Source organism: Aspergillus pseudonomiae, assembly GCF_009193645.1.
Source record: "Aspergillus pseudonomiae strain CBS 119388 unplaced genomic scaffold BDV37scaffold_58, whole genome shotgun sequence".
Classification (NCBI taxonomy): domain Eukaryota; kingdom Fungi; phylum Ascomycota; class Eurotiomycetes; order Eurotiales; family Aspergillaceae; genus Aspergillus; species Aspergillus pseudonomiae.
This window is the reverse complement of record NW_022476050.1, coordinates 66,775-83,169: the sequence shown is the minus strand read 5'-3', so window position 1 is coordinate 83,169 and position 16,395 is coordinate 66,775. Positions and strand designations below refer to the sequence as shown.

Sequence of the window (16,395 nt, the reverse complement as noted above, 5' to 3'; positions counted from 1 at the left end):
ACCTGAGCCTTCGAGGTCCTTAGGAAGACACCACAAAGATAGAGGCTACTAGGTAGACATATGTGCGAGGGGGTCTGCATGTGCTCCAACTTCACCGAAATTGCGTCCAGGAAAGCAGCTTCCATCTCCTCATTATTGTATCGTTTGACTGATTATACAGGAGTCTCAATTCATTTTTATCCCCTTTGGCTCTGTGATCGACGTCTCACTACCAGGTTGCAGCCCTGTGGCCAAAATGTCTCTCTACAAAAAACTACCGACCCATGATGCCTCCGTCAATGTAGATGCTCTCCCCCGTTATGAAATCACTTGCACGGCTTGCAAGAAAGACAGCTAGACCGCGCAAGTCCTGTGGCTCTCCCCATCGGCCCATGGATGTTCTCGCTACAACCCTGGCGGAGAATTCCTCATCGGTGTGCAGATCCTCGCACATCTTGGTATGAATGAAACTAAGGATCCGGATGAGCTCGAGTCAATAGAGAAAACCAGGAGCAAGGACGATAGACTACTCACCCTGGACATATTGCGTTACACGTTATACCCCGGCCAGCCCACTCGTTACTAACAGCTCTTGTCAGATTCTGCACAGCAGCCTTGCTACTGCAATACGCCGAAATATTTGTCTGAGCAAGAAATGACGCGATGGAGGCAAAGTTGATGATCTTCCCCGGTCGCTTCAGGCGAAGCAGCTCTCGCCCAAATTCTTGAATGCATAGATATGTGCCTCGAAAATTGATGGACATCACCTTAGAGGAACATTAGAAATTGCATATTCCTGGTTAAAGTGAACGCAAGAGAGTACTTACATCATCCAGGTCCTGGACAGGCGTATCCTCGATCAGCATATGTCTGGTAATGCCGGCGCAGTTGACCAAGATGTCCGGAATAACGCCCGACTTCCGTATGGCAGCAAAGGTGTCATGGATAGACTGGTGATCTTTGAGATTGCACTCAAATACAGTGAAATGATGGTTCGTTGCCTCGATGGCACGACGTAGCTCCGGGCTCGACGGATCTCGGGGTATCTCGATAGAGATAATGTTGGCACCTGCCTCTGCCAGGGCTATGGAAATCTCCAGCCCAATTCCTCCTGTAGCACCCGTGATAACCACGGTTTTATCCTTCAGGGAGAATGATTCGAGAATAGAGCTAGGCATTTTGAGCTAAAAGCATGCAAGGTCCGTATGTGAGGAATTTGTGGGGGATTGAAAGGATAACGCTGGGCTTTAATAAGTCGTTTCCTACGCGGTATAGAAGCCAGTATACGGCTGAACAACCTTGTTTCAAGCACGATTATGCTTGTATAATGATTTGGCAACGAGTGCATCGCTCGTCAGTCAAGGTGATGGCGGAGACGAAATATCCGCCTTTACGAGTAAGAACTAAAAGCTCACATTCAAATCGGATGCATCCTTAACCGTGGGTCATGTTTCCACAATGGCACTCTCAATTCGCCCTGCTGAGAGAGTCTCGTATGATGTTGTTCCCTTTTGTTTTAACTTCGTATATCTTGTTAGTGGTGTTGGCATCAGGCAGGATAGATTGGACTGCTTATGTCCAAATGGCCAGGGGTACTTTTATGTGAACGGCAAATACTGGTTGCTGGTTGATATCGTATGTGGCTGAAGTTGTATACTTCCCAGTAGAACGAGGACACTCCTTATCATCATTATTATCGTCGAACTCATAGCCTACGTGTTTCTACATGCAGACGGGAAGGCTGATGAGAGCTTCAATAAAATTAAAATTCAAAACCGACACGCCCATAGGAACATGGCAATCCGGAGAGTCAAATCCACACTCGCTTCACTGCCCACACCACCTCCACATATCTGATTTCCACAATACGTGATATTACGCCAGCAGAACTACCCCCAAGAAGGACTTATTTGATAGTTGCCCTGGCCACCGCTGCGGCCTCCTCTTCCTGGACTAATCGTTCCGTCATCTCAAACACCGTCTCCATTTCAATGGCCTCCCCTGTCCAGAATTTCCATTGACATGAGAACTGAGAAGCAACCACTGTGTAGCCTTGTATGACCCTATAGCCGTGTTGGATTGCGAGTCTTAAGTTCCTCGTTATGGGTGGATGATAGCACATATCCAGCAAGATGCCTCTCGGTGAGGAGCTTCGCGATAGAAATTCGACCAAGATATCCCGTGCTTGGACTTCATCTGGGGTGACTGCATCGAAGTCCGGGATAGTAGACACAATGAAATAAGGCGCAGGCAGGGCTTTGGACTCCGCCACACTCCGGACATGAACTAACTCCGGGCGATACAAGTCACCTTGTCGCTGTATGTCATCGAATAAGTCTGTAACCTCCTGGCTATCTCGATTAACCACATAGATCTTATCGCATCTCAACTTCGCCCACAAGGCGTAGATTGCCGCGCGACTGGCGCCCCCTGCTCCGTACACCATGCCTGTCATACCGGGAGCGTGGCCGGGACTGTGCGGGAGGATAGAATCGTAGATGCCCACCCAGTCTGTATTTGTGCCGCATAATTGCCCATTTTCTGCGAGATAAACAAAATTGCATGCCCCCAGTATCTTTACCAGGTGGTCACAGTGATCGAGCTGAGGAATGATGGTTCTTTTGTGAGGCATTGTCACGATCCCACCGGCGAAATCGGGCGCCCGAAAGTACCGCATAACCTCGTCGACAGAGGCTAGCTGCAAGAACTCACATGTCCACGGAAGCCCGAGTGGCTTAGCTATGTATTCGTGAACTTTGGGGCCGATGGAACTGCCGCCGGGACCTCCAGCGATGTACAGGCGATCCCTAGTACCCAATCTGGCATGCATGATGGACGGCATGAGTGTAGTCGCTGTTTGTACAAGGCTTTAGGAGGTAGTGGAGGTAGAACTGTATTGCTTCTAGCTGTTTCTTCAGAGGTAAGTCGTGGTGGTCTTGAATATACGCTCGACCCTGATAAGATGTCTGTCTGCGTTCGCTCAACCTCGGCAAGCACGGGAAATGCATCAACCGACTGGCAACCACGTTTGTTCGAAATGAGATGGTGAATGTATTTACCCGACCATCTTTTGATCCTGGCAACAACGATTATACGAGAACATTGCAAGATAAATGTGTGGTTGTTCAAGTTCACTTCAGCGCGTTATCGTTCGGTACAGGCACCATGTCGTTCCAGCCAGCAATCGCTTCACCCTCACTCGGCCACCAGACGGTACATCCGATTACTTCAAGATTGGAAGTAGCAGTATCGCATGGTTTTAAGCTCAGAGACCACCTGGGTGAAGTGAGCGACAACACGATGATTCAGGCTGCCATCGACATCAACAGAATCTGCGACAGACTGAAGATCAAGCCCTGTGTTCTTCAACCATTTTGGTTCTACGAGGGCTTACTTGATCCTAAAGAACCTGCGGCTCGGATTTCCAAGTTACGGTTATGGATGCAGCTAGTCAAGATGCTCGGTATACGAATTGTTCAAGTTCCTACCAACTGGATGAAGAAAGGCACAACGGGTGACACTGATACCATTGTCAAGGATTTCCTGGAGATGGCCTCGATTGGGCTTGAGCAAGATCCACCTGTGTCTTTCGCATATGAGGTCGTAGCGTGGGGCACGCATATCGACACCTGGCAAGGGACTTGGGAGATTGTGAAGCGTGTCAACATGCCCAATTTCGGGCTTTGCTTGGATACCTACCACATTGCCGCGCGTGTCTGGGGAGATCCAACAGCCCCTGATTGCAAACAGCCCGGCGGTGACGAAGCCCTTAGGAAGTCGATGGAAGAACTAGCTACGACGGTTGACGTCAACAAGATCTTCTATGTACAATTGTCAGATGCGAAGCTACTGGATCAGCCACTTGTCCAGGGCCACCGTTTTTACGACGAGGAACAGCCGTCACGAATGTCTTGGTCGAGAAATGCTCGCCTGTTTCCTTGGGAGAAGGGCCAAAGCGCATGCCTCCCGCTTGAGCCCGTTGTTGATGCTATTTTTAATTCTTTGGGATTTGAAGGACTTGTTACAGTGGAGATGTTTTCAAAAGAACTGTTTCAAGACGACCCGAAGGTCCCGGACAGGTTTGCGACCAGGGCCAAGCAGAGCTGGTGTACGGCAATGCAAAAGATAAATAACCTATAGTAATTAATAGAAAACGTTGTTTTCGTTCGAAATGTTGTAATCCAGATACCTTGGAATAGAACCTAGGTATCGTAGATTGCAGTTAGAGAGTATATCTATCTGCCATTTTAGATCAGGTCAGTGTAGCAACCTGAACCCACCTAGCAAGATCGACGAACACATTGCTAAAGGAGATTCCCAGTATCACCAAGCGAATACAAAGACTATATGCTTTGGGTTGATATATGTCCTGCAGACTGTTGTCCTATATGACGAATCGTCAGGAGAATATATTATCTACGGTAGCAACTGACAACGGACTTGCGCGAAACGGAAAGCGATGAAGAGATGGAAAGTCTTGGGTCCCAATGGACATCAATGCTCAAGTGTTAAACCAGCAGGAAGATTGACACCTAAAGCCTAGTGTATGTCTATATAGGGCAACCACCGTAGTTTATCCGTACTATTAGTCGCAACATACCCGAACAGTCGGGAGATATCAATAGCCGTAGGAGTCCCACAATTTCAAGGGATTTGCTCCATACTCCACCTGAAACAAATAACCATCTCTAGCCTCCCTTTGGTGGATTTTAACCGTCACGAAACGTCTGCCGTATTTTCCCCGAGAATGCTATGTGATTATATCACGGAAAAGCTTTGTGTGCGATTTTCAATGCCGTCTTGTCCCGCGAGTTGGATCATCTGTCCGATATATAACTGCATATTCCGTATTTCAGCGTGCCGTAGCTGAGATGCCATAATTTCCTTGAGAGCCAATATATCACGCCGAGGACCTATGAGTGTCCATCGTCCTCCACATGAGACATACTCCAGGCTATTGCCAAGGAAAGCTGCATGATACGTAAGGTACACGGACATTCCACTCCACAACCAGGCCGGTAAATTATGGATGATGTTGTACCTTAGATTTCAACCGTGCGCCCATCCGGAATAATGTCCGAGGATGAGATTACAAATCCATATCAACCTCTGGTGACGTAGAAGGGTGTCTTTCCCCTGATATAAACATTGGCCAGTTTGGCTATCCAGTCCTTTCAAGCTTCTACCGGATTCATTCGTATACATAATACTACCGACGTCATGCCTCAGAATGGAAAATACGCCCTCGTCTTTGGGGCATCGGGAATTTCAGGATGGTCTCTCTTGAACCAATGTCTTAGCTACCCCACTTCCTCTTCATTTCGACGCGTAGTGGGTCTTTGTAACAGGCCTCTCAAAAAGGAAGACGCATATCTTCCTGACGACCCTAGATTGGACGTTGTTTCAGGAATCGACCTTACGCAATCCGTGTCGTCTGTCACCGACCAACTGAAAGCCAAGGTTGACGATGTGGAGTCCGTTGAGATTGTCTTTTTTTGCGGTAAGCCTCGTTTGTTTATGGGGTATTTCCATGATCACTAAGTTCTCACACTGCTAGCCTACATCGAGGCGGGTGATTTCCAATCCAGGCGGAAGGTTAATGCTACACTCATCCGGACTGCTATTGAGGCAATTAGTGGCATTGCTACCAACCTAGAGGCGGTCATCCTGCAAACAGGTGGGAAAGGTTACGGGCTGGAATTCTCAAATGAACTCGAGATTCCGCACCCACTTCGCGAATCTATGCCCCGTATCCCGGAGCCCTGGTACAGCAGTGTCTTCTACTATGACCAGTACGACATACTTTCTGAGCTATCCAAGAGTGAAAAGTGGACATTCTCAGAGATTCGACCGGACGGAATCGTTGGCTTTGTTCCCGGTACAAATGTAATGAACATAGCCCAAGGTATCGCGCTGTACCTGACCCTGTACCGCGAAGTCTATGGTCAAGGAGCGGAGGTCCCATTCCCTGGGACGCTTCACGGCTACCAATCTACACATAGCGATACTTTCCAGGACATTTTGTCTAAGATGGAAATTTACACTGCGCTGAACCGGGATAAACGTCCCAACGGGTCAGCGTTCAACGTTGCAGACGGTGATGTTGTCAGCTGGGAATATGTCTGGCCTGGTCTCTGTTCGTATTTTGGGCTGGTGGGAGTGAAGCCTCAGGGGGATCAGAAGAAAATCGAAGACTTTGTTCGTGAGAATCACGGCGTCTGGAATGATTTGGTTGAGAAACATGGATTAAGGAGAGGTTTGCTTGAGGCGCAGAATTGGCCATTCATTCAGTTCATGCTTGTTGACTTTGACTTTGATCGAGAGTACTCCCTTGATGCTGCCCGCTCGATTGGATTCACCGAACGTATTGATACCGTTCAGGGTTATCGTGTGGCGTTTGATCGAATGGCAGCTGCCAGGGTCATTCCTTCTTTCCACTGAGTCGTTTATGCCTTGACGGAAGACAGCTCTAGCGCACAAAATCATTCGATCAGCCCATGATGAAGGTTGCTCATTTACTCACGTGTCTACATGGTGACCCAATATTTCCTGGTGGTCATAATGACCATTTAGCGTAGTTAGATAGCACATTTTAGATCCTCTTCCAAATTCAAGGCTTTGAAGGCTACGACAATGGAATCTTCTGCTTACTTTGTAAGAGAACGAAATGAATCCGAACTCCACAAGTGTCCTTTTGGAAACAGCGAATTTGGCCTACTTAATGAAATTTCCTATATATTAGTAATTGCTGTTCATCTTCTTTACAGTATCCAAAAGGTGAGCCTTTAATAGCTCGGTATATCCTTCAGTGCTCTCAGTTAGTAAGCTCTTACTATCGGACAGAATGGCAAACATATCTTGCTTTCAATGTAGTATCGCTGGGCTTACTAAGAAGGTCCCCAATACAGGCTCACCTCCAAGGGCTCATGAGAACAAAAACAAGGTAGTATATGCGCGATTTAAGATGGCTATGCATAAGAACAGTAAAGAAACGGACATGCTATCGCGCAACTCAACCTCTATAACAATACATCAATGCAACTCTATTATGCCACTCCTTCATTGACACCAACAGCCTCAACTTCGGTCATTCCCCTTTATAAGTACTCGTTGACCATATTATCATGTGCATAATTCCTAGCCTAAGCAATAGCTACCGCAAGTGCCATTGCTGCACCACCCGCCGCCAAGTAGGCGTGTCCCGTGGGTAGACCCATTGCAGCATTCTCAGTGTTCGATGCACTTGCACTGGTAGATGACGCATCGGCAGATCCAGTAGCAGTGGCCTTGGCAGAAGCCGAGGCCGAGGCCGAAGATGAGGGTGTAACAGAGGCATCCGTTGCTGTGACGGTGAATGAAACTGTGGTAACAGGGACCATCGAGGAATCGACATCCGTTCCGAGGATTGATGTTCCATGGGTTGTCGTCCACGTTACATAGCAAGTGGCGCTCTTGGAGCCCATATCGCATCGCTCAAAAGTTTCGCTGGGGAGTTTTAAAGCCAATTAGACTACTTCACGGCGCAGAATACTAGGGATAGAATGTAGTTACCCTTCCCAATCCATCCGAAACGTCTTTGGGCCCGACACAAACGTCATATCACAGTTCATGAGGCGGTTACCGGTGGTCCTACTCACGCTACTGGTGGTGGTAGGGGTAGCACTTGCGGGGCAATTTGGTGAGTACGACGTCGTGGAACCATTCTATGTGTTCGTTGTGTTAGTATACCGCTAGTAGAGATATGGGTTTACATATGGACAGCTGCGAGAAATCATACAATGCCAACAACTCGGAACCTAATGTCCGCAAGCGCGTCCATCCCACTGCCATCGTCATCGTCACCTGGCACGGCCAGTTTGACAACATTGTCAGCGGCGACGGTCATAGCTGTGGCCAACAAGGCAAGACAGGAAAGTGTGAAACGCATTTTGGATATGAGGTAAACGTCGTATGGTACACTATAGAGACAATTGAATAGACAAAGGATGGTTGATTGAGAACCTTTGGAGGCACACTGGGGTTTATATACCAGTTTCTCGGCTAGATTCAGCTCGGCAGTGTCGGCTCTCCGCCGTGGCTGAGCTGGTTAAAGATGTGTAGTCATGAAAACGACATTATCCAGGATTGAGTGGTCTATCATGAACCGAGCCACGTTAATGCGTCCGGTTGAGGCTCTTTTTCGCCCCCAACATCCAAGAATCTTCATCGCACTAAAGGACTTCGTAAACGACATAACCAATGAGATGACAGAGTTAAATGAAATTTACATGGCTAAGCCCTCAGGTGAACCCACACTCAGCCTTGCCAGGTAAAAATATGACCAACGCTTGGTACCTGAGTTTATGGAAGGATTCGGACGTAGCCGACATTTTGACCGCCCCGAATTTCCTGTCTTGCACTATACTACGTAGCAAATGACCTAGAACCGTTAGAACTGCACTAATCGCCACTAACTGGGAAAGGAATGTCGGCAGGAGGCCCATGATTGGTTGGAGAGGATATGCGATTGTGTTTGGTAAACATAGGGCTGTGGGTTGGACGGCCTTAAGCTCTAGGGACATGGCTATCCAGGTCTAGTCGTACAATAATCTCATCCGTAGACAATTCTAAGAGTGATGTAAGATATTTGTACACTTCTATATATGATTCGCTGTTAGCAGATCAATAACTAACTGATCGGTCAATCCTCGGGCGAGATCCAGTGCAGTCTTTCCCTCATCATCAACGATCTTCGCATCTGCTCCATGATCCAGTAGGAGGCGGACAACTTCCTGTAGTCCACAAACCACAGCCAAGTGCAACGCCGTGGCACCTCTCATCGGCATGAATGAAGTGTACGGAGTCATTTGGTTATTCAAATCTTCGCCCGACCCAACAGCAGCTTCAACTAGCATCCGACAGATCTCATTAATGATTTGGTATGAGTCCCGACGATACCGATAGCTGAACAAAGCCGCGTGCAGTGCCGTCATCCCATCTCTCCCCTTGGTGGAGACCTGCGCACCATATTGGAGGAGTAACTCAACCCCGGGTACCGACCCGGCAGCAGCAAACTGATGAAGTGGCAGTCTCTCCAAAGGTCTAGGCGCCCCGCCGACAAATTCCGGAATGGTAACATAGGTGCAGTTGATATCCCCGCCTGCATTTCGATATGCGTGGAAGATCCGCTCTACGGTCGTCCAGCTGAACTTGGGCGACCCGGCAGCACACCCCAACGCAGATCTTCCGACGGCGTCATGAGGTAAAGGGTTCGCATCACGATCGAGAAGCATCATGACTATCTCCTCGTTTCCGTTCGCCGTGGCGAGCGTCAATGCCGATACACCGTGTATATCCCAACCGGACGGGTCAGCCCCGTTGTCAAGCAGAATACGGACGGATTCGACATCTCCTCTGGAGATTGCACGGTGAAGGATCATAACATTATCGGAAGGGCAGAATATATCTCCCGTTTTACCAACCTTTTCCCGAAGAATTTCGACAACCTTGCGGACGACGGTTGCAGAACAGAAGCCAGCAGCTAGGTTTAAGATGGTTAAACCCGTTCCCATGAGCCATTCAGTGACATCGGCACCTTGGCCGATCAGCCACAGGGCCATTTCCTCCTGGTTGAATTGTATAGCTGTGGCAAGAGGGCTGTATCCGTCATGGCACCTTTCAATATCTATGCCCTTGGAAATGAGTACCTTGACCACATCGATATTTCCACCCTGGGCAGCTAGATGGAGAAGACTCGACCTCGGCGCTCCACAACCCGATAACACGTCTTGAGATTGTGACTGGAGGTAACCTAGTATGATTTTCGAGTGCCATCGCGAGACGCATTCGGTCCAATGGAGAGATGGCACTTCAGCCTCTGAGGTATCCGATATAGTGCGAAAATCATCCACATCGGAATCAGGTTCATCATCCGGCTCAAGGGGCAGAGGTTCATGGACCACTTTGTTGTATAGACATGGCGTCACTAGTTGTGCAATTCCCGTCTGAGTGCGAATTAACGTGGCCAGACTACCACTGGGGAGAAAGCCAGCTACATGGAGGATGAGCTCCCGGGGAAGTGAACACAGCATGATACAGCGGTGCAGGCTTTGATATGCGTCAAGGTGAACATGGCATCCGAGATGGGCCGAAGACCGGAGTCGAATTTCTTAGTGCGGGTTAGTAGCCTGGACAAAGCGTGGGCTTATATTCATCCGTGTTATCTTCGAAGAAACGGTATTGGTTGCTATCTTCATCATGTTCTACATTGATTCGAGGCGTTGTCCTCGTCAACAGACTCGATGCTCAAGGATTGCTTGTTTTTTGAATGAACCTGCTGCCATTGGGCAAACAAATGCAATGCTGCCTGAGGCATTGTTGGTCACCTGATCGGATTCTGGCCGGAGTTTCGGTGGGAAGAAAACGTCCGATTCCGGGACAGCCTCGCGACGCTTGCCTCAGGCTAAAGTCTGCGCCAAGTTCTATCAGTCCTGAACTGATTACGTCCACATACTTGTCCCGTCCACATTGCTAGGTCTGCCTTCTCACTCTTCTGAAACCATTCTTCTCACTCTCACTCTCATGTTACTGTGACTTCGTCTAAATGGTACAATGATTAGATCAAAACTTGCACGTGGCGTCTATGCCATGAGCAGATACCCAGCACCAATTGTGCCAACCAGAGTCCACACGGAAGGTCTATATTTATGTCCTGCCCCCGACTCCGCAGTGGCTGTCGCGTCTTTGCCACTAGATTCTGTCTTTGTCGGTACAGCCTTGTTTGTGGCCGCAGCTGTGATAGGGCGTGGACTGTCGTGGATCGTCCAAGTGAAGGTGTTTCCGCTCACTGGGGTCGAAATCACACCACCAGTATTATGGAGAGTTTCCGTCCCATTTGCGGGCAGCTTCCCTGGGCCATGGAACTGTGTCTGGTTGCTAAAGCCCAGATCCGCTGTACAAGTGTCACGATCAAGGTATGGCCCGCACTGGTTCCAATCACTGTTCTCCAAGAGAGCCTGATAGACAAAGTCTGCGCCTAGTAGGGCAGGAATTGTTTTTGGGCATATGTCCCATATCCTTGATCAGAAATATTAGCACCGGGAGCTGTAGATTACGGCTCAATGTGTTGGTCACACGCACGAGGAGATATAAGAACTTTGGCCGCAACACCCACAGGTGAACGCATAGGCCATGGTCTGCTCGCTATCCGAATCCGGCGTTATGTTCTCGTAGCACTTGCGCATCGCATTTTCCGCCACCCTTTGTACCTCGGCGACTCTACCCAAATTACAGGAGCAGCCACCGGGGGCATTATCAGGAGGCGGGAAGAAGGGGACTGCCTCGATAGTCGTGTTCACACAGGAGTCAAGCAGGTCATAGGCAGTGTTTTGATACTCGCAAGAATATACCTGGCAGCCGATACGTTAGCAATAGATTGCACTGCTTGTTGTGATGATGATGGTTTGCGTACCTGATTCCAACAACTGGTTGCGGTACATTCTATGTAGTCCGTGTTCTTTACACACTCGCAGGCATTGATACAGTCTATTCCCAAGTCCGGACACTTCGATTGCACGCATGCAGGATCCCCATTGCAGGACTCCGTACAAGCTTTGTTTCCACCAGCGCAATTGTTATTGACGCAACTGGCAAAACCCTGGTCGGCATCCTGGTAACATGATTCGAATCCCGATGAGTCAACACAGTCGGACGACTGGAAATACCCCACTTGCTTGGCAACAGTTATAGTCGCGAAAGAGGATAAACAAATTCTGAGAGCGGTCGTTGGCTTCATGGTGAGGAGAGGATGTGTAGAGGCGTACGTGTGCGTTGGACGATATACCTTGGGGCTCGGCGGCTAATAAACCCCATCTTATGAAACTGCATAAGGGCATGATCGGATATACCCGCAAGGCTCACTCAAAAGATCCTAGGGTTCGTAAAGGGACTTTGCATTAGCTCGTCGTACTAGTCCCAGTCCCAACAACCCAAATGCCTTGGCATACATCTCCGGACCAATCTGGAGATAGTCTTCGTTTGAGTTCTCCAGGAGAGGACAGGCGATCTCAGGTTCCGAAAAGGCCCCACCCAGCTGGAAGCTGTTTCTCAGATGATAGAAGCCTAGCGTAACATCGGATCAAGGGATGCCGTTTATTATGAGTGGCGCAGTCCGTAGGAAATTGTCCCACCATAGGGCTCATCCCGCGACGAATACGAGATTTATTTGCGCCCTGTCTGCCAGTATTTCGGCCTAACTCCAATTCCGGAATGGCCTCTCAGATTGCCCTATCATTGTTGTCCCCTTTCTTCCGGTGTATGCCTCGCCTCCCCAATTGCTCATGGAATTTGCCTTGCTTCCAAACAATGAGCTAGTAGTCAGATTCTCCGAGGACCATACCTGTACTGAGAATCTCGCGATAAAGGGAGCCCTTCCTTGGCACTCCGCACTTAACCCATATTCTGGCACTAGGCGCCGCAATGCGGAGTTCCACTTCCTCCCAAGCTTCGTGCAACGCTTTTCAGGAGTCAATCTGATTCATGCCTACCTCAGCCTGTACAATGGTCTACATAATCCCCAGCGTCAGTCTTCAGGGCACAGCTAGCAAGGTTGAAGGTAGTTTATTTACACTGGGTACCACCGTTACCAAATTAACGCTCGCAGCAGGCCTGCAGTATCACATTCGGTTTCCCCGTCAGTTGATCTCCGTGTTATTTATTGCTCAGTGAGGTGATCTAATATGAAAATATTGCCCATGTCTTACCACATGGTGGCGTCCAGTCACTGGGCATGGTATCATTCCAATTGTTTCTTTCTTTTACGACCACATGTCACGTTGAAAATAAAGGGATGGAACAGCAGATCGTCTTGGCAATATATAAGAATCAGTTGCACAAACCTCCTGGCGACGATTGATACCACGAAGAAATAACGGCATGATTTTCTAAGGCTATGTGGCACCCGAATCGTCTATTCTGCTCCTTTGGGTCCTAAATTAATCCATAACCGATGCTGCTCGAGGGGAATTCTGAAAAATACCTTCATACTGAGACAGTCACTAATTTCATGACGGATGGATGTCCGTTGCCTTGCTCTGGCTACTGAAAATGCTCAACTGGCCTCACGCACCCAGTCTACATGACATGATTCTATCATAACAGTACATCATCCACCGAAACAGACCTATTATCCCGTTCAGCACGGTCGAGAGTTTCCATCAACTTCACCGTTCCTGGCATCCTTTGTCTCCGCATGGATCGCGCTCACGACAGGACTATGTGAAAGCAAAGGTCCAGTAACGACGCAAAGGGTTTGCACGCTTCGGGGTGATATCTAATGCCTGAAAATAAAGCCAGTACACATTTCTACGATATTTTATGGCATGGAGAAACCTTCATCATGACCAGGTAGTGTTCTTGTATTGGTCACCGAGTGTTGAGAATGCGAGGGTCTTGGGATAGAATCAGAGCAGCCAACGCAACCAGAGCAGCGCTTAAACCTTGAATTTGTGCTGAGCATGAAAATCAAGATTTTGTATTAGAAGGTTGACAAGAACACATATCCTTCTAGGAAATATTTGACGAGCGAAGCATTCGTGCCAATACAAAACGGCTTACTTATACCCTCTCAGAACACGTGTGGAGCCGTTCCCTAAAAGATTCCCCGCCCCTGCGCGTTTTTTGCGTTATTCCCCGGGAAGCGGCAACAACAGTTTAATAAACCCCTGGGCCGCCCTGATGACTGAGATTTTCATTCCCAAACTTTTGAAAGCGCATCTGCAGGATGAATAAATTGTCAGGTCGGATCCTCTTACCGTGGCAGCCCGTCCGTGCGTTCCGGCCGCCCCGTCACTTCCAGAACTTCTTTTCTAGCTTCGCTCCCGCGCAGGCCTGTCCTTCCAGTGAGAACAAGGACACTATCAAACCTCATAATGAACACTGCCACCCAGCAACCGTCTCGGTAACGGCTAACAAGCAGTCGCTATCACCGTGGCAACTCAGCTTTTGGAAATGCCGTCATACATGGAAACGCGCAGGGATCAACACACTTCGCTGCCTGGTCGGCTGTACGTTCGGTGACTTCTCCGCGCTATGGATGCTCCAGACATTCTATCCAGGGCTAGGGATGGGAACTATCATGGCCGCGTCTAGTAAGTTCTTGTTCCCCTATTCTCCGTAAGAGACAAGCCATGTCCATGGCTGCTGACGAAATGCAGTGGCGTCCGGAATCAGCACGTCGATCGTTCTTGAAACGGTCCTCCTCCGGCGCGGAGCTGACCAGCTCTCCTGGCCGATGGCACTTCGCACGGCAATGGGCATGAGTATGGTGTCGATGCTCGCAATGGAGGCGGCCGAGAATGTTGTTGACTATCACCTTACCGGCGGTGTCGTGGCTTTGGGTGACCCGAGCTTTTGGATGGCAGCTGGTGTGTCGATGACGGCTGGCTATCTGGCTCCGTTGCCGTACAACTACCTGCGCCTGAAGAAATATGGCAAGGCCTGTCATTGAAGACACCCTAGGATTCCATAGTGAGAGAAGCGAGTTGGGTGTACTGTGTATGGTCGCTATCAATTAATTCACCGTGTATTATTATGTGAGCATCGGGGCAAGGTTCAGAAATCATGATATTGTAGTTTCTACATTGCCAGTGTGGGCCGAAATAGGAATACATTCAATAGACTGCTCATCGGACGTTTTCCCCACCCGGAAAAAACACGAGAAACAATCTCAATCCAAATGACAGCAAACGAGTAGCAATTGGTACATTTCACTGTCCTCCGTGTGGACCCACTCAACCCGTTTAATCCGAGCTTGCGCTGCGGATACCGCGGATTCCGTTGACATTGCTCAACTACGCCGGATTCTTGAGATATGGGGTATGATCCTAGATTTTGGTGTAGAAGGCATACTTGTAGGCAGTCGAGATATCCGAGAGTCCGTGTGTGAAAACATCCGATGGGTATCTCTGGAGCTCCAACCACATTCTAGGCAAGACCAGGGACATACTTGACATAAGGATATATATTGCTGACGGCAATCTTTCAAAATGTCCTCATCAGATCGTCCACTCCCAAGAAAATTCAGTCACTTTACAACATATCATCCTCGCAATACCCTTTTTATACTTTTATTTAGCCACACGAAAACATCACATCCAAAATGGTTGGCTTTGACATGCGCGGTTTGACACCTGCTCCTGTGACACCGTTCACTGAATCGGGTGACGTCGATTACGAGGCCATCCAACGTCTGGGTAGCTGGCTTGGTAGCATCGACGGTGTGAAAGGGCTGGTTGTCTTGGGCCATGCAGGAGAGGGAACCTTCCTGACACCCAAGGAGCAAATATCAGTGATCAAGGCATTCGTCCAATCCGTCGACAATAAGATCCCCATTATTGCAGGAATTACAGGAGAGGGTACTGAAGTAGCTGCGCTCGAAGCGAAGCGCGCAAAGGACGCTGGTGCGTCGGCTGGCCTACTCTACCCATCTCATGGATGGTTGCGCTTCGGATACCAGGATGGCGCCCCTCAGGACCGCTATCGCCGAGTTTACGAAGTTAGTGGACTTCCTTTGATCCTCTTCCAGTACCCAGACAACACGAAGGCCACATACAACCTGAAAACAATGCTCGATATCTCGGCTCAACCCGGTGTCTTTGCCATGAAGAACGGTGTCCGCAATATGCGCCGCTGGGATACGGAGATTCCCGTGATCCGCCGCGAGCGACCCGAACTCCAGATCTTGAGCTGCCACGACGAGTATCTCTTGCATACGTCATTCGATGTGGACGGTTTCCTTGTTGGTTATGGCAATATCGCCCCGGAGCCATTGATTGAGTTGATCAAGGCTGGGAAGGCCAAGGATTACAAGAAGGCTCGCGAAATTCATGATCAGCTTCTACCAGTCACAAAGAGTGTCTATCACCGGGGATCTCATATGGAGGGCACGGTCGCCCTCAAACACGCCCTGGTTGCTCGTGGCATACTCAAGCATGCTACCGTTCGATCGCCTCTTTTGCCTCTTGAACCAGGAGCAGAGCAGGAGATTCATGCAGCTATGAGTGCTGCCAGTCTAAGCAGAGTTGTATAGATGCGGAGAGTGATAGTATCAAAGAAAGAGGTGCGGAAGCGAGGATAATGTACCTACATGTTTAGATATTGAGATACACAGTTTGACCGTTCAACCATTTCTCTCGATTGACCACCTGGGCTGTAAGGACTGCTGTAGGCCACTATAGTAATTTTGTATGAATCAAACTACTTCGCCCTATGTAATCCGTATTCCGTAATGATGTCTCAGCTATACAATATTACACCTGTTTCCAAAGGTAGTTACTGATGTCTTCTCTAGAATGTTGTAAATATTTACATTTCCGTATGATGGTTCGAGAACCGAGGTTTATCACTTGAGAAACCTAGATCAGAAATGTCCTCGCCTCA

At 48.8% G+C, this 16,395-nt stretch overlaps 8 protein-coding genes across 8 annotated transcripts; 4 read left to right on the top strand and 4 right to left on the bottom strand.

Moving 5' to 3' along the window:
- Window positions 1-253: 253 nt before the first annotated feature.
- BDV37DRAFT_285267 (SDR family NAD(P)-dependent oxidoreductase) lies at window positions 254-1,157 on the bottom strand (the record flags this gene model as incomplete). The annotated part of the gene is made up of 3 exons (XM_032087678.1): window positions 254-449; window positions 514-746; window positions 807-1,157. 3 exons carry the CDS (start codon window positions 1,155-1,157, stop codon window positions 254-256), a joined length of 780 nt encoding a protein of 259 aa, XP_031939182.1.
- A 728-nt stretch (window positions 1,158-1,885) lies between these two features.
- BDV37DRAFT_295772 (shikimate dehydrogenase family protein) lies at window positions 1,886-2,809 on the bottom strand (the record flags this gene model as incomplete). The annotated part of the gene is made up of 1 exon (XM_032089973.1): window positions 1,886-2,809. One exon carries the CDS (start codon window positions 2,807-2,809, stop codon window positions 1,886-1,888), a length of 924 nt encoding a protein of 307 aa, XP_031939181.1.
- A 335-nt stretch (window positions 2,810-3,144) lies between these two features.
- BDV37DRAFT_273316 (sugar phosphate isomerase/epimerase family protein) lies at window positions 3,145-4,119 on the top strand (the record flags this gene model as incomplete). Its single annotated transcript, XM_032085030.1, has 1 exon — window positions 3,145-4,119. The coding sequence occupies one exon, from the start codon at window positions 3,145-3,147 to the stop codon at window positions 4,117-4,119; it is 975 nt and encodes a 324-aa protein (XP_031939180.1).
- Window positions 4,120-5,199: 1,080 nt separating this feature from the next.
- On the top strand, window positions 5,200-6,420 carry BDV37DRAFT_295769 (SDR family oxidoreductase; the record flags this gene model as incomplete). The annotated part of the gene is made up of 2 exons (XM_032089972.1): window positions 5,200-5,479; window positions 5,537-6,420. The coding sequence occupies 2 exons, from the start codon at window positions 5,200-5,202 to the stop codon at window positions 6,418-6,420; spliced, it is 1,164 nt and encodes a 387-aa protein (XP_031939179.1).
- Window positions 6,421-7,121: 701 nt separating this feature from the next.
- Window positions 7,122-9,578, bottom strand: BDV37DRAFT_273314 (ankyrin repeat domain-containing protein; the record flags this gene model as incomplete). Its single annotated transcript, XM_032085029.1, has 3 exons — window positions 7,122-7,464; window positions 7,531-7,641; window positions 8,653-9,578. 3 exons carry the CDS (start codon window positions 9,576-9,578, stop codon window positions 7,122-7,124), a joined length of 1,380 nt encoding a protein of 459 aa, XP_031939178.1.
- A 967-nt stretch (window positions 9,579-10,545) lies between these two features.
- On the bottom strand, window positions 10,546-11,923 carry BDV37DRAFT_168660 (uncharacterized protein). Its single transcript, XM_032079311.1, has 3 exons — window positions 11,429-11,923; window positions 11,098-11,366; window positions 10,546-11,034 (listed from the first exon to the last, which is right to left on the bottom strand). Exons 1-3 carry the CDS (start codon window positions 11,750-11,752, stop codon window positions 10,599-10,601), a joined length of 1,029 nt encoding a protein of 342 aa, XP_031939177.1. The 5' UTR covers window positions 11,753-11,923; the 3' UTR covers window positions 10,546-10,598.
- A 1,252-nt stretch (window positions 11,924-13,175) lies between these two features.
- On the top strand, window positions 13,176-14,635 carry BDV37DRAFT_168656 (DUF4396 domain-containing protein). Its single transcript, XM_032079310.1, has 2 exons — window positions 13,176-14,105; window positions 14,172-14,635. Exons 1-2 carry the CDS (start codon window positions 13,739-13,741, stop codon window positions 14,462-14,464), a joined length of 660 nt encoding a protein of 219 aa, XP_031939176.1. The 5' UTR covers window positions 13,176-13,738; the 3' UTR covers window positions 14,465-14,635.
- Window positions 14,636-14,830: 195 nt separating this feature from the next.
- BDV37DRAFT_295767 (dihydrodipicolinate synthase family protein) lies at window positions 14,831-16,045 on the top strand (the record flags this gene model as incomplete). Its single annotated transcript, XM_032089971.1, has 1 exon — window positions 14,831-16,045. Exon 1 carries the CDS (start codon window positions 15,116-15,118, stop codon window positions 16,043-16,045), a length of 930 nt encoding a protein of 309 aa, XP_031939175.1. The 5' UTR covers window positions 14,831-15,115.
- Between the last annotated feature and the right edge of the window lie 350 nt (window positions 16,046-16,395).

Bases quoted from the DNA above. Each gene is read 5' to 3' on its own strand.
- BDV37DRAFT_168656 (XM_032079310.1), top strand. From the start codon at position 13,739: ATGAATAAATTGTCAGGTCGGATCCTCTTACCGTGGCAGCCCGTCCGT. The intron at 14,106-14,171 runs GTAAGTTCTTGT...GACGAAATGCAG, and splicing joins AACTATCATGGCCGCGTCTA to TGGCGTCCGGAATCAGCACG.
- BDV37DRAFT_168660 (XM_032079311.1), bottom strand. From the start codon at position 11,752: ATGAAGCCAACGACCGCTCTCAGAATTTGTTTATCCTCTTTCGCGACT. The intron at 11,367-11,428 runs GTACGCAAACCA...ATCGGCTGCCAG, and splicing joins CAACCAGTTGTTGGAATCAG to GTATATTCTTGCGAGTATCA. The intron at 11,035-11,097 runs GTGCGTGTGACC...TTTCTGATCAAG, and splicing joins CAAAGTTCTTATATCTCCTC to GATATGGGACATATGCCCAA.